Here is a 13764-nt window from a genome sequence, read left to right on the forward strand (position 1 = left end):
TAATGTTTGAATTATGGTCTATTGCTGCCAATTGGGTTCTGGCAAGTATGGTTTTGTATGGGAAGTGTAGTCGCTTCGGACAGTATTTTAGCATCGTCGAATGGTAGGACTCTAAATTGCCTGTATGGCAAAATTTTATGCCAGGTAGAGCATTCAGCAAACCTGTGTCCATAACAACACTCGGCAAATCAAAAAATCGAGAGCAGTACTATATGTGTCTTACCACACATAGAATCCACCCCATTAGTTCTTCAGATTTTTCCAGTTTTGCTTTTTCGACCAATTTCTCCTTATATTCTTGCCATACATCAAGTTGGTTATCAATGTCTTTGTAGTGGTCTCTTAACAGACATTTAATCCGATCAGTCGCTATGGTTGATATGGCATTATCATTATTAAGGATGCGATTAATGGTGCGACAAAATCCTTCCTTCTCCATTGCAACTGAGTTTTTTACCTCGCTGGATTGAACAAGTTCAAAATCAATCTTGCCAGTATTTTGCTCCATCAAAGTGTACGTGCCATATTTCGCATATATGGGTTTCATCTTGAGGGGTTTCATTTTCAGGGTAACATACGGGTGATTTCATTCTGAGACGTTTCGTCGAAATGTGTTTCATCTAATTCGCTCTCTGAACTTGTGATTTCTCTCTTAAGTTACAAATAAAAAAAAAGAATAATTATCGGTTTATAAATATCTTAATAAACGATTTATTGTAATGGAAATTTGGTGAAAATTTAATTTCACTAATTTCTTTATAATATAGATATCATACAATGCATCTTCCTCATGTTATTGTCTGCATTGCAATGCTTCCGCTGATGTTATTGTGTTGTAGTATGTCACTGTAAAATTGTTCACTTTTGATACCGATATCTAACAATTAAGGTTGTTTAATATCAAATTAAAAAAATTACCCTGCAGAATTCCAAATGCTCCTTCATTTTACTCATTTCCAATCTCGCACTACATTCTATGCAGTTGGTTTCCGCTTCTTTAGTCTCATCTACATCGCTTTCAATATCACGTTGTAATGGCCTCAGATTTAATTTTCCACCACCAAAACTTCTGAGGGAATCGACTGAACATGGCCCATAATGACCCATTTCAACCGTTCCCTAAATGAGGTAGTTAACTTGCTAATTAGCCGATCTATGTGCGAACCACACTGTAACTCATAACCTTTTGCACCTTGTACAGATGTGAGCATTCCCACAAGAAATTGTACTGAAAGGCCAAAGGCTTCGAGGGCTTCGGCATCATAGCTCTTTACCGCAGATAATTGCTTTATTTGACCAATCGCGCTTTCCACCAGTTGCCTTGGTTGGCCATACTTTTCTTGAAGCGCTGACATGGCCTTAGTGTACGGTTTAGCTTCATGAATATATGCCTCAGCTAACCTCTTGCTATTACCCTCCAGTCGTCCAAGTAAAACTTGGTATTTGTAAGTATCGGTGAGGCTCGGATATACTTCAATCAGGATGTCAAGACTATCTACTTACTCCTTTCCAAAACAAGCATTGATGAGACAGGTTTTACCCACACCTTCCTGTCCAATCACTTTAAACATTCCAAGATTCACTTCAAAAATCTGATATACTTCAGACTGTCGAGTGCAATTTTAAGGAGGGCAAATTCCTTTTCCCTTACACTGCCAAATAAGGGTAGTGTAGGTTTTGGTGTTTCATACAAAACTGGTGGAGAAGGATTGATTGAACTACTAGGTTGAAGACTGGTTATTTAGTTCAGTTGACTGTAGGTGATGGCCCGGGTGATGCCATGACTTCATCTGTGTTTGGTTCACAGTCTGGAGCAATTATTTTGACTTCTAATTGAGTGGGTGGAGCTGGTTGGTCTCGGCAATAATGTATTTGGGTAATTTGCAAGAGGGTAAACCTTTCCCTGGACCTCAGCTAACCCTGTCTCCTGGTCATTTTCTTTTTCGTCTTTGATGTCATCTACAACTTGTTTGTGTAGAGCAACTAGGTTAACGAAGGCAGTTTCAACTATTCCAAATTGGTCTTGTACTTGTTAATTAACATTAAGAAAGTAATTACTTACAAATAAATGCTCCTGCATATTACCTTATTGAATTGAAAATCTTAAATACATTTCTAACATCATATAATTTGAATTATAGTATACTTAAATATAATGGTAATCATACATATTTTAATTTAAATTATAAATATAAATATACAAAACAGGTAAAATATAAAATATTTAAAAAAGAAGATATCAAAATAACATTACAAAACATTACCTTCATTTAACAGTCTAGCCATAGTAGACTGTCTCTTCCTTTACTCTCCCATTTGAGCCTCGCTCAGAAAACTATGATTTCAATATGCATAGTACCATCTTTGTTAGTATTTTCTGTGCTGTCGGATGCATCAAAAAGACCACAAATGGTTCACCTGCATAAGCTAATTAAATTTTTAAAAAAACATTGTATTGGTTATACAGTTTGGAAAAAGCATATACAAATGCAAACCAATTTGATTTATCAATCACACCAATTACAACACCAAGTCCTTGTGAACAAGGATGTGCCACCTTTAAGATGGATGAATTTGCTTATGGTTATCAGTGGTAATTTGCATAAATATTCAAATAAAATAAATTAAATGCATACGGCATAAATTAAATTCTTACGTCAATTAGACCAAGCTTATCAAATCCCTCTCTAAACTGTTTCTGATATTCAGAAAGTGCAAAGGTGCTCGATGAAACTAGGCTTTTAATTTCCGACTCTACCAGAAAGCAAGGCAATGGTCCATTCTGTAGCATAGATAAACCTATTTACAAAAAGTCACTATTTAAAAAGAATAATATTTTATATTTTATTGTGTGCACCTCCGTTGGCCCTATAGCAAAGCACTCCCGGAAAAATGAATTACATTTTAACTTATGCGTGTATTTAGTTATTGTTGTTGATTTCCTTGCATGCACAATCGCTTGGTCATTTCAATGAATCAAATAAATACAATCAAATATGTGGAAAAAACATTTTGAACTAGAAAAGCGTACCGCATAGAAGGCCTGCACCGTAGTAGTGCCTATTCCTTCGGCCGTCTAGATCTTCCTTAAACATTCTGCTCTTTTCATTTAATGATGTTCTGGAGCATCATAAACAGAAACTCCTCTCTTGGCCCTACGGCATCCACAGCCTCTTCTCTTTAGAAAGTAACTTCTAACGGGCATCTAAAACTATAAAAACCAGCACTCTGGCTGATAACTTCGGGCATGCCCGTCTCCATTATGTTAACATGTGATGTAAAAATGTAGCCAATGTTTCTCCTTCCAACATATCGTTTTCCGTCTGGTCAAGCGGTCGACCGAGCAAAAAATGGGTTTGATAATTTATCAAAATTTCGGCCGGATCTTGAATATTTAGTCTGTACAAAATATGAATGTTTACGGCTAATGTTTGAATTATGGTCGATCACTGCCAATTGGGTTCTGGCAAGTATGATTTTGTATGGGAAGTGTAGTCGCTTCGGACAGTATTTTAGCATCATCGAATGGTAGGACTCTAAATTGCCTGTATGGCAAAATTTTATGCCAGGTAGAGCATTCAGCAAACCTGTGTCCATAACAACACTCTGCAAATCAAAAAATCGAGAGCAGTACTATGTGTCTTACCACACATAGAATCCACCCCATTAGTTCTTCAGATTTTTCCCGTTTTGCTTTTTCGACCAATTTCTCCTTATATTCTTGCCATACATCAAGTTGGCTATCAATGTCTTTGTAGTGGTCTCTTAACAGACATTTAATCCGATCAGTCGCTATGGTTGATATGGCATTATCATTATTAAGGATGCGATTAATGCGACAAAATCCTTCCTTCTCCATTGCAACTGAGTTTTTTACCTCGCTGGATTGAACAAGTTCAAAATCAATCTTGCCAGTATCTTGCTCCATCAAAGTGTACGTGCCATATTTCGCATATATGGGTTTCATCTTGAGGGGTTTCATTTTCAGGGGTTACGTTCTGAGAGGTAACATACGAGTGATTTCATTCTGAGACGTTTCGTCGAAATGTGTTTCATCTAATTCGCTCTCTGAACTTGTGATTTCTCTCTTAAGTTACAAATAAAAAAAAAAAGAATATTTATCGGTTTATAAATATCTTAATAAACGATTTATTGTAATGGAAATTTGGTGAAAATTTAATTTCACTTATTTCTTTATAATATAGATAATCATACAATGCATCTTCCTCATGTTATTGTCTGCATTGCAATGCTTCCGCTGATGTTATTGTGTTGTGGTATGTCACTGTAAAATTGTTAACTTTTGATACCGATATCTAACAATTAAGGTTGTTTAATATCAAATTAAAAAAATTACCCTGCAGAATTCCAAATGCTCCTTCATTTTACTCATTTCCAATCTCACACTACATTCTATGCAGTTGGTTTCCGCTTCTTTTAGTCTCATCTACATCGCTTTCAATATCACGTTGTAATGGCATCAGATTTAATTTTCCACCACCAAAACTTCTGAGGGAATCGACTGAACATGGCCCATAATGAACCATTTCAACCGTTCCCTAAATGAGGTAGTTAACTTGCTAATTAGCCGATCTATGTGCGAACCACACTGTAACTCATAACCTTTTGCACCTTGTACAGATGTTAGCATTCCCACAAGAAATTGTACTGAAAGGCCAAAGGCTTCGAGGGCTTCGGCATCATAGCTCTTTACCGCAGATAATTGCTTTATTTGACCAATCGCGCTTTCCACCAGTTGCCTTGGTTGGCCATACTTTTCTTGAAGCGCTGACATGGCCTTAGTGTACGGTTTAGCTTCATGAATATATGCCTCAGCTAACCTCTTGCTATTACCCTCCAGTCGTCCAAGTAAAACTTGGAATTCGTAAGTATCGGTGAGGCTCGGATATACTTCAATCAGGATGTCGAGACTATCTACTTACTCCTTTCCAAAACAAGCATTGATGAGACAGGTTTTACCCACACCTTCCTGTCCAATCACTTTAAACATTCCAAGATTCACTTCAATAATCTGATATACTTCAGACTGTCGAGTGCAATTTTAAGGAGGGCAAATTCCTTTTCCCTTACACTGCCAAATAAGGGTAGTGTAGGTTTTGGTGTTTCATACAAAACTGGTGGAGAAGGTTTGATTGAACTACTAGGTTGAAGACTGGTTATTTAGTTCAGTTGACTGTAGGTGATGGCCCGGGTGATGCCATGACTTCATCTGTGTTTGGTTCACAGTCTGGAGCAATTATTTTGACTTCTAATTGAGTGGGTGGAGCTGGTTGGTCTCGGCAATAATCTATTTGGGTAATTTGCAAGAGGGTAAACCTTTCCCTGGACCTCGGCTAACCCTGTCTCCTGGTCATTTTCTTTGATATGAAATCTGTTTATTAGGTAAGTTGGTGCTAAATTATTGGTAATTTTGAACATAGTGATGGCTTCATTTATATACAAACGTTTCTCAAGATTATCAAAGTTAAGGCTGTGCAAGGCTTCACTAAATATTTTGAAAAAAAATGATTTTAACAAATTACATGTAAACTTATCTTGTATGTATTCTTTTAGGCGCCATAAATCTAGTTACATAGGAGGTGATATTGTCAACGGTTTACTTGCAAGTTTAACCCTAGCTGATGCTCGTCATTTCTATGACTTGCCTTCACTTGAGAGAACGCTCAGTTGTATTGTGCACATTACCGCAAGGTAAATTTTGATGCTGTTTAAGATGCTCAACACCAGTTTTTTCCCCTTAAAACAAAGTACTGTATGTATTTACATGTATGTATTATTTTCTAGAGAGCAACAAGACAAATAGAATCAATGAAAAGGACTTTTATCGTAAAATTGCCATTAAAGCATGATGGTCTATACAGCCTTTCCTCAAAACACATCTGTTCACAATGCATACTTACATTTTGTAAAGAAAATGAATGCACAACTGTTCAAGCATGTCCAGCAATAGCTTGTTTGAACCAGGGAAATTTACATCTCCCTGTTTGAACAGATGCATAAACTTGATCAACCTTTTATCAAAAGTTGAAAGTTAATTCAAAGTTAAAATAAAGAATGCAATGTAAATCATGGCAGAAACTAAATTATTTCTCAATGGGACAATGCATGATATTGTACGTTATAATTGTAATTGTTTCATTCAAATAATAGTAATTTGAGTATTTTTCAGGCCTGATTGGAGTAAAGACTGTTCTGAGACGGATGCTTTAACCCTTTGTCAGCAGTTACTAAATGTATTGTTGGAGGTTAGTGACAATTATATATAATGTATATAATAATTATATAGTAAGTCTTTGTACATGTTTTGCCGATGTGTACAGGTTGCCATCTTTAAAATATACAGGATGATTCACTATCCTGACAAAATCTTCTCATTGCACACTGTGCCAGGGCATATCCTTAGTTTTGTTGATGCAGAGATTTGTATATATATTTTTATATATTACATATACATACATCAGGCACAGAACATGAATTCTAAAACTCCCGGTGATAATACTGAGATTTAATTAATTAACTTGAAAGGATAAATATGAGGAAATCTGTGAGAATGAGAAAAATTCAAAAGAATTACAATCTGAAAAATAGTTTTTTACAATATGAAATCTTGTGAAACATAGACCTTTATGTAGTGGGACATTGCAAGAACTGCACACATATCTAGTCTCTTTTCTGATTCCCCTTTTCATACAGACTTGGCATTTTCTTGATTCCTAGTAAATGAATCATGTGCAGGGGCTTGAGGTGTTGGTACAACATTCTCATCGTTGGCATAAGCCATCTCTTCATCATCTGTTGTAGAAATCATATACTGAATAAAGGTTTTGCATTCTCTGTTTTGCACTTTACTTTTGTATAATACATATGAATTGTACATTCATTGATTTGCGCGTAAATGGATAATACTGTGTGTATTGATAAAGTTTATCAACACCACTATTGAATTCATTATACAATGCTACACATGTTGGTTCCATTTTCAATACTCTGCCACCAACTACCCCTTGTTGTCCGTTACTTCAGTCATTGTGTTTACCTATAGTTGTAACCATTTTGACAATCATGGTAGGCAAAGAACATCATCCTTGTGGCATGCAATGACGCCACCTGCAACAGGCAAATTGGCAGGCGAAGCATTGTGAATAGAAGGTGGTTCACCTCTGTTATTACGTAGTGTGCCACATACATGCGTACCTATATCAAGTAAACGTTTACTAATGTGACACATGATAATGAATGGCACAGACATTTGTGTATGTACTCTGGAAAACCCTATAGCATAAAAGAAAAACATAGTAAATCTAGATCAAGCAAAGCTGTATGAAACATGGCAAAATGCTTGAACTTTATCAGCTTTAACACATCAATTTATTTATACTACCGTAAGGAAAATATCCTAGTTTTTATACCTCCTACTTGCCTATATGAATCAACCGTACACGCATGCCGATAACAATAATTCTAAAGTAACACTAAATATAATATGTCAAAAATAGTGTAATAATAATATAGATTAAAACAGTGAGAAGTTAATGCTTTAACATAAGTACAATAAAAATACTACAACACACTATTACCAATGCTAACATAAGCTATCATTCAATTATACTAATCCCCACTATACTCCATCCCTAGCCTTGGAATACTTTTACAGTATTGATTGATAGGCAGAGATGGAACAGGTCTCTGTTGCCATGGCAACATTTGGTTTCTCAATGCTGCTAGAGTTGACATACCGAAGCAATTACCACTACTTTAAACAATGTGACCCTGCTTAACCTAGGTAGCCTAGTATGAGTAGCCTTGTCACCCTATATGAATCTAATACAGTACAATGTTCTAATAATAATTACTTAATGATTAAACACATACAATATCCAATGGTCATATACAAATTACTAATGATTTATTGACTCGATTGTATCTCAATACAAAAGCTCATCCTACATTTACATCCAACCCATCACTCTTGACTAGGGACTAACTATGTGCGCAATATCCTTACTTCAACAACTTAAGAAGAGAACCACCCTACCAATAACTCTCAGCAACGACCTACTCACCCTTTATAAGCATAATACAGACATTAAGTATCCCGGACAATTGAAAACAAAGAAAGACATGAAACAACTTAAAGAACTAGCCAATGAAAGATCAGACTGGAAGAAACTAGTAAAAGAGATTTACGGAGCAGCCCAAGCGGAAATGTCGGCAGACTTTTCAGCGGAAAGGCAATAATAATAATAATAAGTTGTGACATTTACATACTAAACTTGATAATACTATAAACATAAAATCATAGCAATATACATATGACCATTGGTCGCTACCAATAGCTTAATTTTTAATAAATAATTATAGTAACACAAATAATAATGAAACATATTGACTCACCCCAGCTGGAATTTAGTTGGTTTTGATCAAAAAAGAAATTTTAAAATGTATTCTACAGAAGGTACCTATGCTGAGGACTGACTGGTAATGAGGTACAAGTATGCCCATTTACATTCCTAGAGGACATTGGGTTATCCCATTTCCTGCAAAGGGTTATCATTGACAGAATCCTCCTGTCACAAACTCCCCTGCTACATGTAGACATCCTTGGCTACATCAATTAAACAGTCGTCCATACTAAAGTTAAAGTTTGAATTATACATAGTTATAATGATAACAAAAAAGTCTATATGGATGGTGATTGTTGAAACAACATCTGTATAAATAGAAGATGCGACTTGCTGATTTCTACAAGCACTTCCTCTGCGATTGGAGATCTTCCTTGTAAACGTCTCGAGCGTCTGGGTCCTTCAGCAGTCTCATCAGTGTCTGCTACAGAGGGTGTCACAACTTCTTGAGCCATTTTGTTGGTATCTGTGTTGGATTGGTTTGTTGAACGTCTGGCACCAACAAATCATTGAACTCTGAGGTTGGTACGGACAGGTCTGGTGGACTTCCTGGTAAAGACAAAGCATCTTTATTGGTCGGTGGAACTGAATGCTCCCCTGCTTGGTCTGTAGCACCTGGTGAATTAATATCTGGAAGGTAACTGTGTAAACAGTATCCTCCTTAAAGTCTACTTCGTCACTTGGTTGTGCTGACTTTGTGACGACCGATAGTGGTGCTTCATTTGTTGTGGTACAGAGTGGTGGTTGGTGTTGAATGTCATCTACAAGTTCTCGGCTGTCCAGTATCTTACTGTGGTAAATTGTCTGTGAAGAACCATCGCTATCTACTGGCTCGACTATGTACACATTGGGGCTTGGTCTTGCTACAACTCTACCACTCCATTTATCTTGTATCTTGCACCTTGCCAGGGGGCGGTTTCGCCTCTGCCTGGGCAGAATCACTGTCGTGTCGTGCGTCTATCACTTTCTTTAACTCTTGGTTCAGACGCAGCTCTAATTCTGCCAGATGTTGTTGAAGAAGTTCTATCTCAGACATAGCGAATCGCTAAACAATTATTCCTACAGCCCTTCAATGGTATTAACTTCCAACCTATCACCAACACCACAGTATGTCTTTAAAGACCAGCAATAATAACGATTTTATCCAATATTTCACTTGTTTCTGAAGGTTGTATACTTTCAAATTATTAATATACATAGCCAGGGACTATAATAATAATTATTTTTATTTACTTAATAGAATATTATTACTTGGGCGTAAGGCCTAGCTGTAGTATAGTTGGCTAACCCACCTGAATCGTGTCGTTTCCTAGGCTGCGACATTGACAAACGATTGCCTGACAATCCCACTTCCTTAGGGGCCAAAGAATCTCCAATTGCCTGTGGGGTTGGGTTTATATTGGGCCTATGCCCAATGATATTGTTAATTTCCTCGTAATAGAGGAACTTGTGTTCGGTCCCAGCTCCAGATTTATTTAACTTATCTTGCACTGCTTCGTAGGCGTGCCTCAAACCTTTTATTTTTGTTTGGATATGAGTGCCTTCTTTTCTAGGATGGCCAAATTTAGCTTCTTGGCTATTTCGTTATAAACTCCAATCTTGTTGACATTGCTTGCCCTCCAGTTTCTTACCTCTATTTTGTTCCTAAATTACAATCTAAAAAATAGTTTTTTACAGTATGAAATCTTGTGAAACATAGACCTTTCTGTAGTGGGACATTGCAAGAACTGCACACATATCTATAGTCTCTTTTCTGATTCCCCTTTTTACACAGACTTGGCATTTCCTTGATTGGTAGCGTTTTGCAATTTGTTTGTGTGGTTTTTTACATTTCCATCTAACCTAGTAAATGAATCATGTGCAGGAGCTTGAGTTGTTGGCACAACATTCTCATCATTTAGCATAAGCCATCTCTTCATCATCTGTTGTAGAAATCATTATATACTGAATAAAGGTTTTGCATTCTCTGTTTTGCACTTTACTTTTGTTTAATACATATGAATTGTACATAGCAATTTGGAACATATAAAATAGTGTTATAGCAATAGTCTTAGAATGTCTTAAACATTCTTGTTGACATATGGGTTTCATAGTTCACATATTGTATTTTTAAGGTATAAATAATATTCTTAACTCGTTTTCCGAGTTCACCAAAGAGCAATTTTGTAACAGGGACCTGTGGTTTATGCAATTGGGAGAAATTTTGGGTTCAATTCACCTTTCATTGTTTCACGTCTAAGCATATTTAGCTCAAAATTGATGTGTGCTGTTAGCGCCAATGCCTCTTCCTGAACCGGTGTTGGTTGGCCCTGCTGGATCGTCACCAGTGCAGGTATACCACTGATAAGAGGTCTCTGAATCCTCTGTAATTGGAGGTCTTTTGACCTCGAGCTAGCAGTTAGATTTTCCCATATAATCGGGTTCACCTTAGGAACCCGATATTGGGATATTTCCCGGAGTGGGAGGCTCAGCCGCAGAACCGGTTAATTCTACCACATCATTTGGTCTCTCCCAGTGGGAGACTCAATACTACTAGGCCTAGGCCTATAAGCATATGGGTTCTGCCCATAGTAATACTCGGAGTTATCATATATACTACATGTACTATTTCCCGAGTTTTGCTCATGATATTGATGAGGCTTTGTTGCTTCCAAAATAGATTCAAGCATAGCATGAATGTTTTTGCTGGCTTCTCTCTGACTAAAGCATGTCTTTTGACTTGCTAGGCCTACTAATAGTAGTAGTGCTACTTTAAACAATATAACCTTAAAACAGTTTCGTATTACACTAAGCTAGATAACAAGCTTTTACATCATTTAACATGGCAAATATCAATGCGCCATCAAACCATGGTGTTCTACTGCTAGACAAATGAAATTATATCAAGCGCAATAAAATAGTTCCTACATACAAACATAAAAATCATCAACGTTACGGTATAAACTTGACTTATCTAATACGATAATTCAGTTATAATCAATCTAGGTATAAACTGCCCCACTACTGGAATCTATTCATTTTAGCAGGTACACCAATACGAGTGCTTGCTCTAGCAAACCCACCATGTGAGTGCCGATAATGATACAAACATGCTAAAGTCAAACAAAGCGATCAACCTAAATGTTGTTGTAATAGATACTACCGCAGACTATTAATAATGAAAATTAGAAATATATATAGTGATCTGGTATTTCATTTATTTTCTACCTCCTTTCTCTGTACAGTAGTATCCTGAATAAGAGTGTATTTAACAATTATTATTACTTAACTATTAATAGTAACTGGCCACTGTCTGGGTCCCAAATACGCCGGTAAACAGCATCAAGGTCAGCCAGCCAGACGAGAATATGCTGTCAAAACAAGTCATCCAGAGATGTTGTTCAGACATGCATGTTACAGTATCAGAGTTGTTTTCAATAACATGACAATGTGCTCATATTGCGGTTTATGTAATAAAATTCACATAAAAACTTAAACCTAGTCTATTCATATCCGTCAACAGGATAGATAACTGATAATTTTGTGATGGGCCGTGTATAATTTCCATTAGATGTTTTCCGGTGTATACATCGGTGATCTTGGCTATGGTCCATTTCCCTCTTACGGCATTAGAATCTGCCAACATAACTACATCATCAACTCTTACATCTCTTTTCTGAACACTCCACTTTAGCTATAACTTTAAGGTTATTTAAACCATTCAAAGTAACATTCAGCTAACGTTGGTTTTAATTTTGTTCCGTTTGGGTGTTGTGTTGTGTCTCTTGACTGCCTAAGACATGTAGTGATGAACTTAAAAATGTGTCATCATCTGATGTCTGACATGAATTGGTTTTCTAAACTAAGTGATATGCATGGAGGCGTGTTTAGTATGTAAGGAAGAGTCATGCTTGGTGAAGTTGATTTGACTTGAATAAACTGTCGGTGTGATTTAAGGGATGTAGACTTGAGTTTGTTTGATTTTGGCTGTTTCGATGCATTGCATTTTATTAAGTTCATATATTGTGTGACTTTGTTGTTAAATGGTCATTTCACATTTGTGAAATGTTTTATCTATTACAAAGACAATTGTCCTCAATATCCTTCGAAGGTTTGTCTTTTTTTGGTTCATCCATTAAATAAAATCTTAGCTGATAACCTTGCTAACTTTATTTTTTTTTTAACTTTGGTGTAATATATATTTTGATATAAGTTTAATGTTTAACAAGTAATACAATTATACTGTTTTATATATTTATAATCTTGTTGTTTGTCCAAAGACTGGAGAGAATAACAGGTCACGACAACTATAACCTACTACCACTAGTTAGTAGTACTACCTAGGCCAGAGAGAACCCACTTCAATCTTTGTTATATTATTATTAATATACTAGCTGTAGTATAGTTGGCTAACCTACCTGAATCGTGTCGTTTCCTAGGCTGCGACATTGACAAACGATTGCTTGACAATCCCACTTCCTTAGGGGCCAAAGAGTCTCCAATTGCCTGTGGTGTTGGGTTTATATTGGGCCTATGCCCAATGATATTGTTAATTTCCTCGTAATAGAGGAACTCGTGTTCGGTCCCAGCTCCAGATTTATTTAACTTATCTTGCACTGCTTTGTAGACGCACCTCAAACCTTTTATTTTCGTTTGGATACGAGTGCCTTTTTTTCTAGGATGGCCAAATTTAGCTTCTCGGCTATTTTGTTGTACACTTCAATCTTGTTGATATTGCTTGTCCTCTAGTTTCTTACCTCTATTTTGTTCCTAAATTCAGGGCTTCCTCACAGGGCTATTAAGTCGTGAATTTCTGATTCTTTCCACTGAACTCGTTTTGTCATATTTAAACTTAAGAAAGCAGTACACGCTTCTCAGTTCTTTCAATATATCGGTGGTGAGGACTAGGATACCGTGCATTTTTTTATGTGTAGGGATTGTTCTTTGACCTTTTCAAATTCATTGTTTACATCATTGCAAGAAACGTTCTGATTGGATACAACGTCGAATTACAGTAGCGTCATACTATAAAATGGTACTATCAACCATTTTCCACTAATACATATGATGCGTTGTACACTAATCCCCAACTGTTCAGACACACATGGGTCTGAGAATAAACTATTTACTGTTCACCAAGTTGGTATATTGTGTTCTACTGGGAGTTACTATAAACAACTGTAGCCGTAGTCCCACATCAATTGTTACTACCCTAGTTAGTTGTGGTGTATCTAAAATCAGGCCTGTTTTCCTTCCCAATAGAGTCACACATTTTCACTGTATAAAGTGTCATTTCTGGAGACCTAGCAGCTCTATTTTTCCAAATGTTTTTACCTCAGCCCCAACCATGGTGAAGCAGAGT

At 36.5% G+C, this 13764-nt stretch overlaps 1 protein-coding gene across 2 annotated transcripts in view; it reads left to right on the forward strand.

Moving 5' to 3' along the window:
• LOC140057276 (rotatin-like) overlaps nucleotides 1-13764 on the forward strand; it is a 110331-nt gene that overhangs the window by 83000 nt on the left and 13567 nt on the right. For both annotated transcript variants that reach the window (XM_072102859.1, XM_072102860.1), the window contains exons 25-26: nucleotides 5575-5712; nucleotides 6191-6266. In XM_072102859.1, the coding sequence (XP_071958960.1) occupies nucleotides 5575-5712; nucleotides 6191-6266 (214 nt within the window). The remainder of the gene's footprint in view (nucleotides 1-5574; nucleotides 5713-6190; nucleotides 6267-13764) is intronic.

The sequence above is a fragment of the Antedon mediterranea genome, chromosome 8 (genome assembly GCF_964355755.1).
Source record: "Antedon mediterranea chromosome 8, ecAntMedi1.1, whole genome shotgun sequence".
Taxonomy (NCBI): domain Eukaryota; kingdom Metazoa; phylum Echinodermata; class Crinoidea; order Comatulida; family Antedonidae; genus Antedon; species Antedon mediterranea.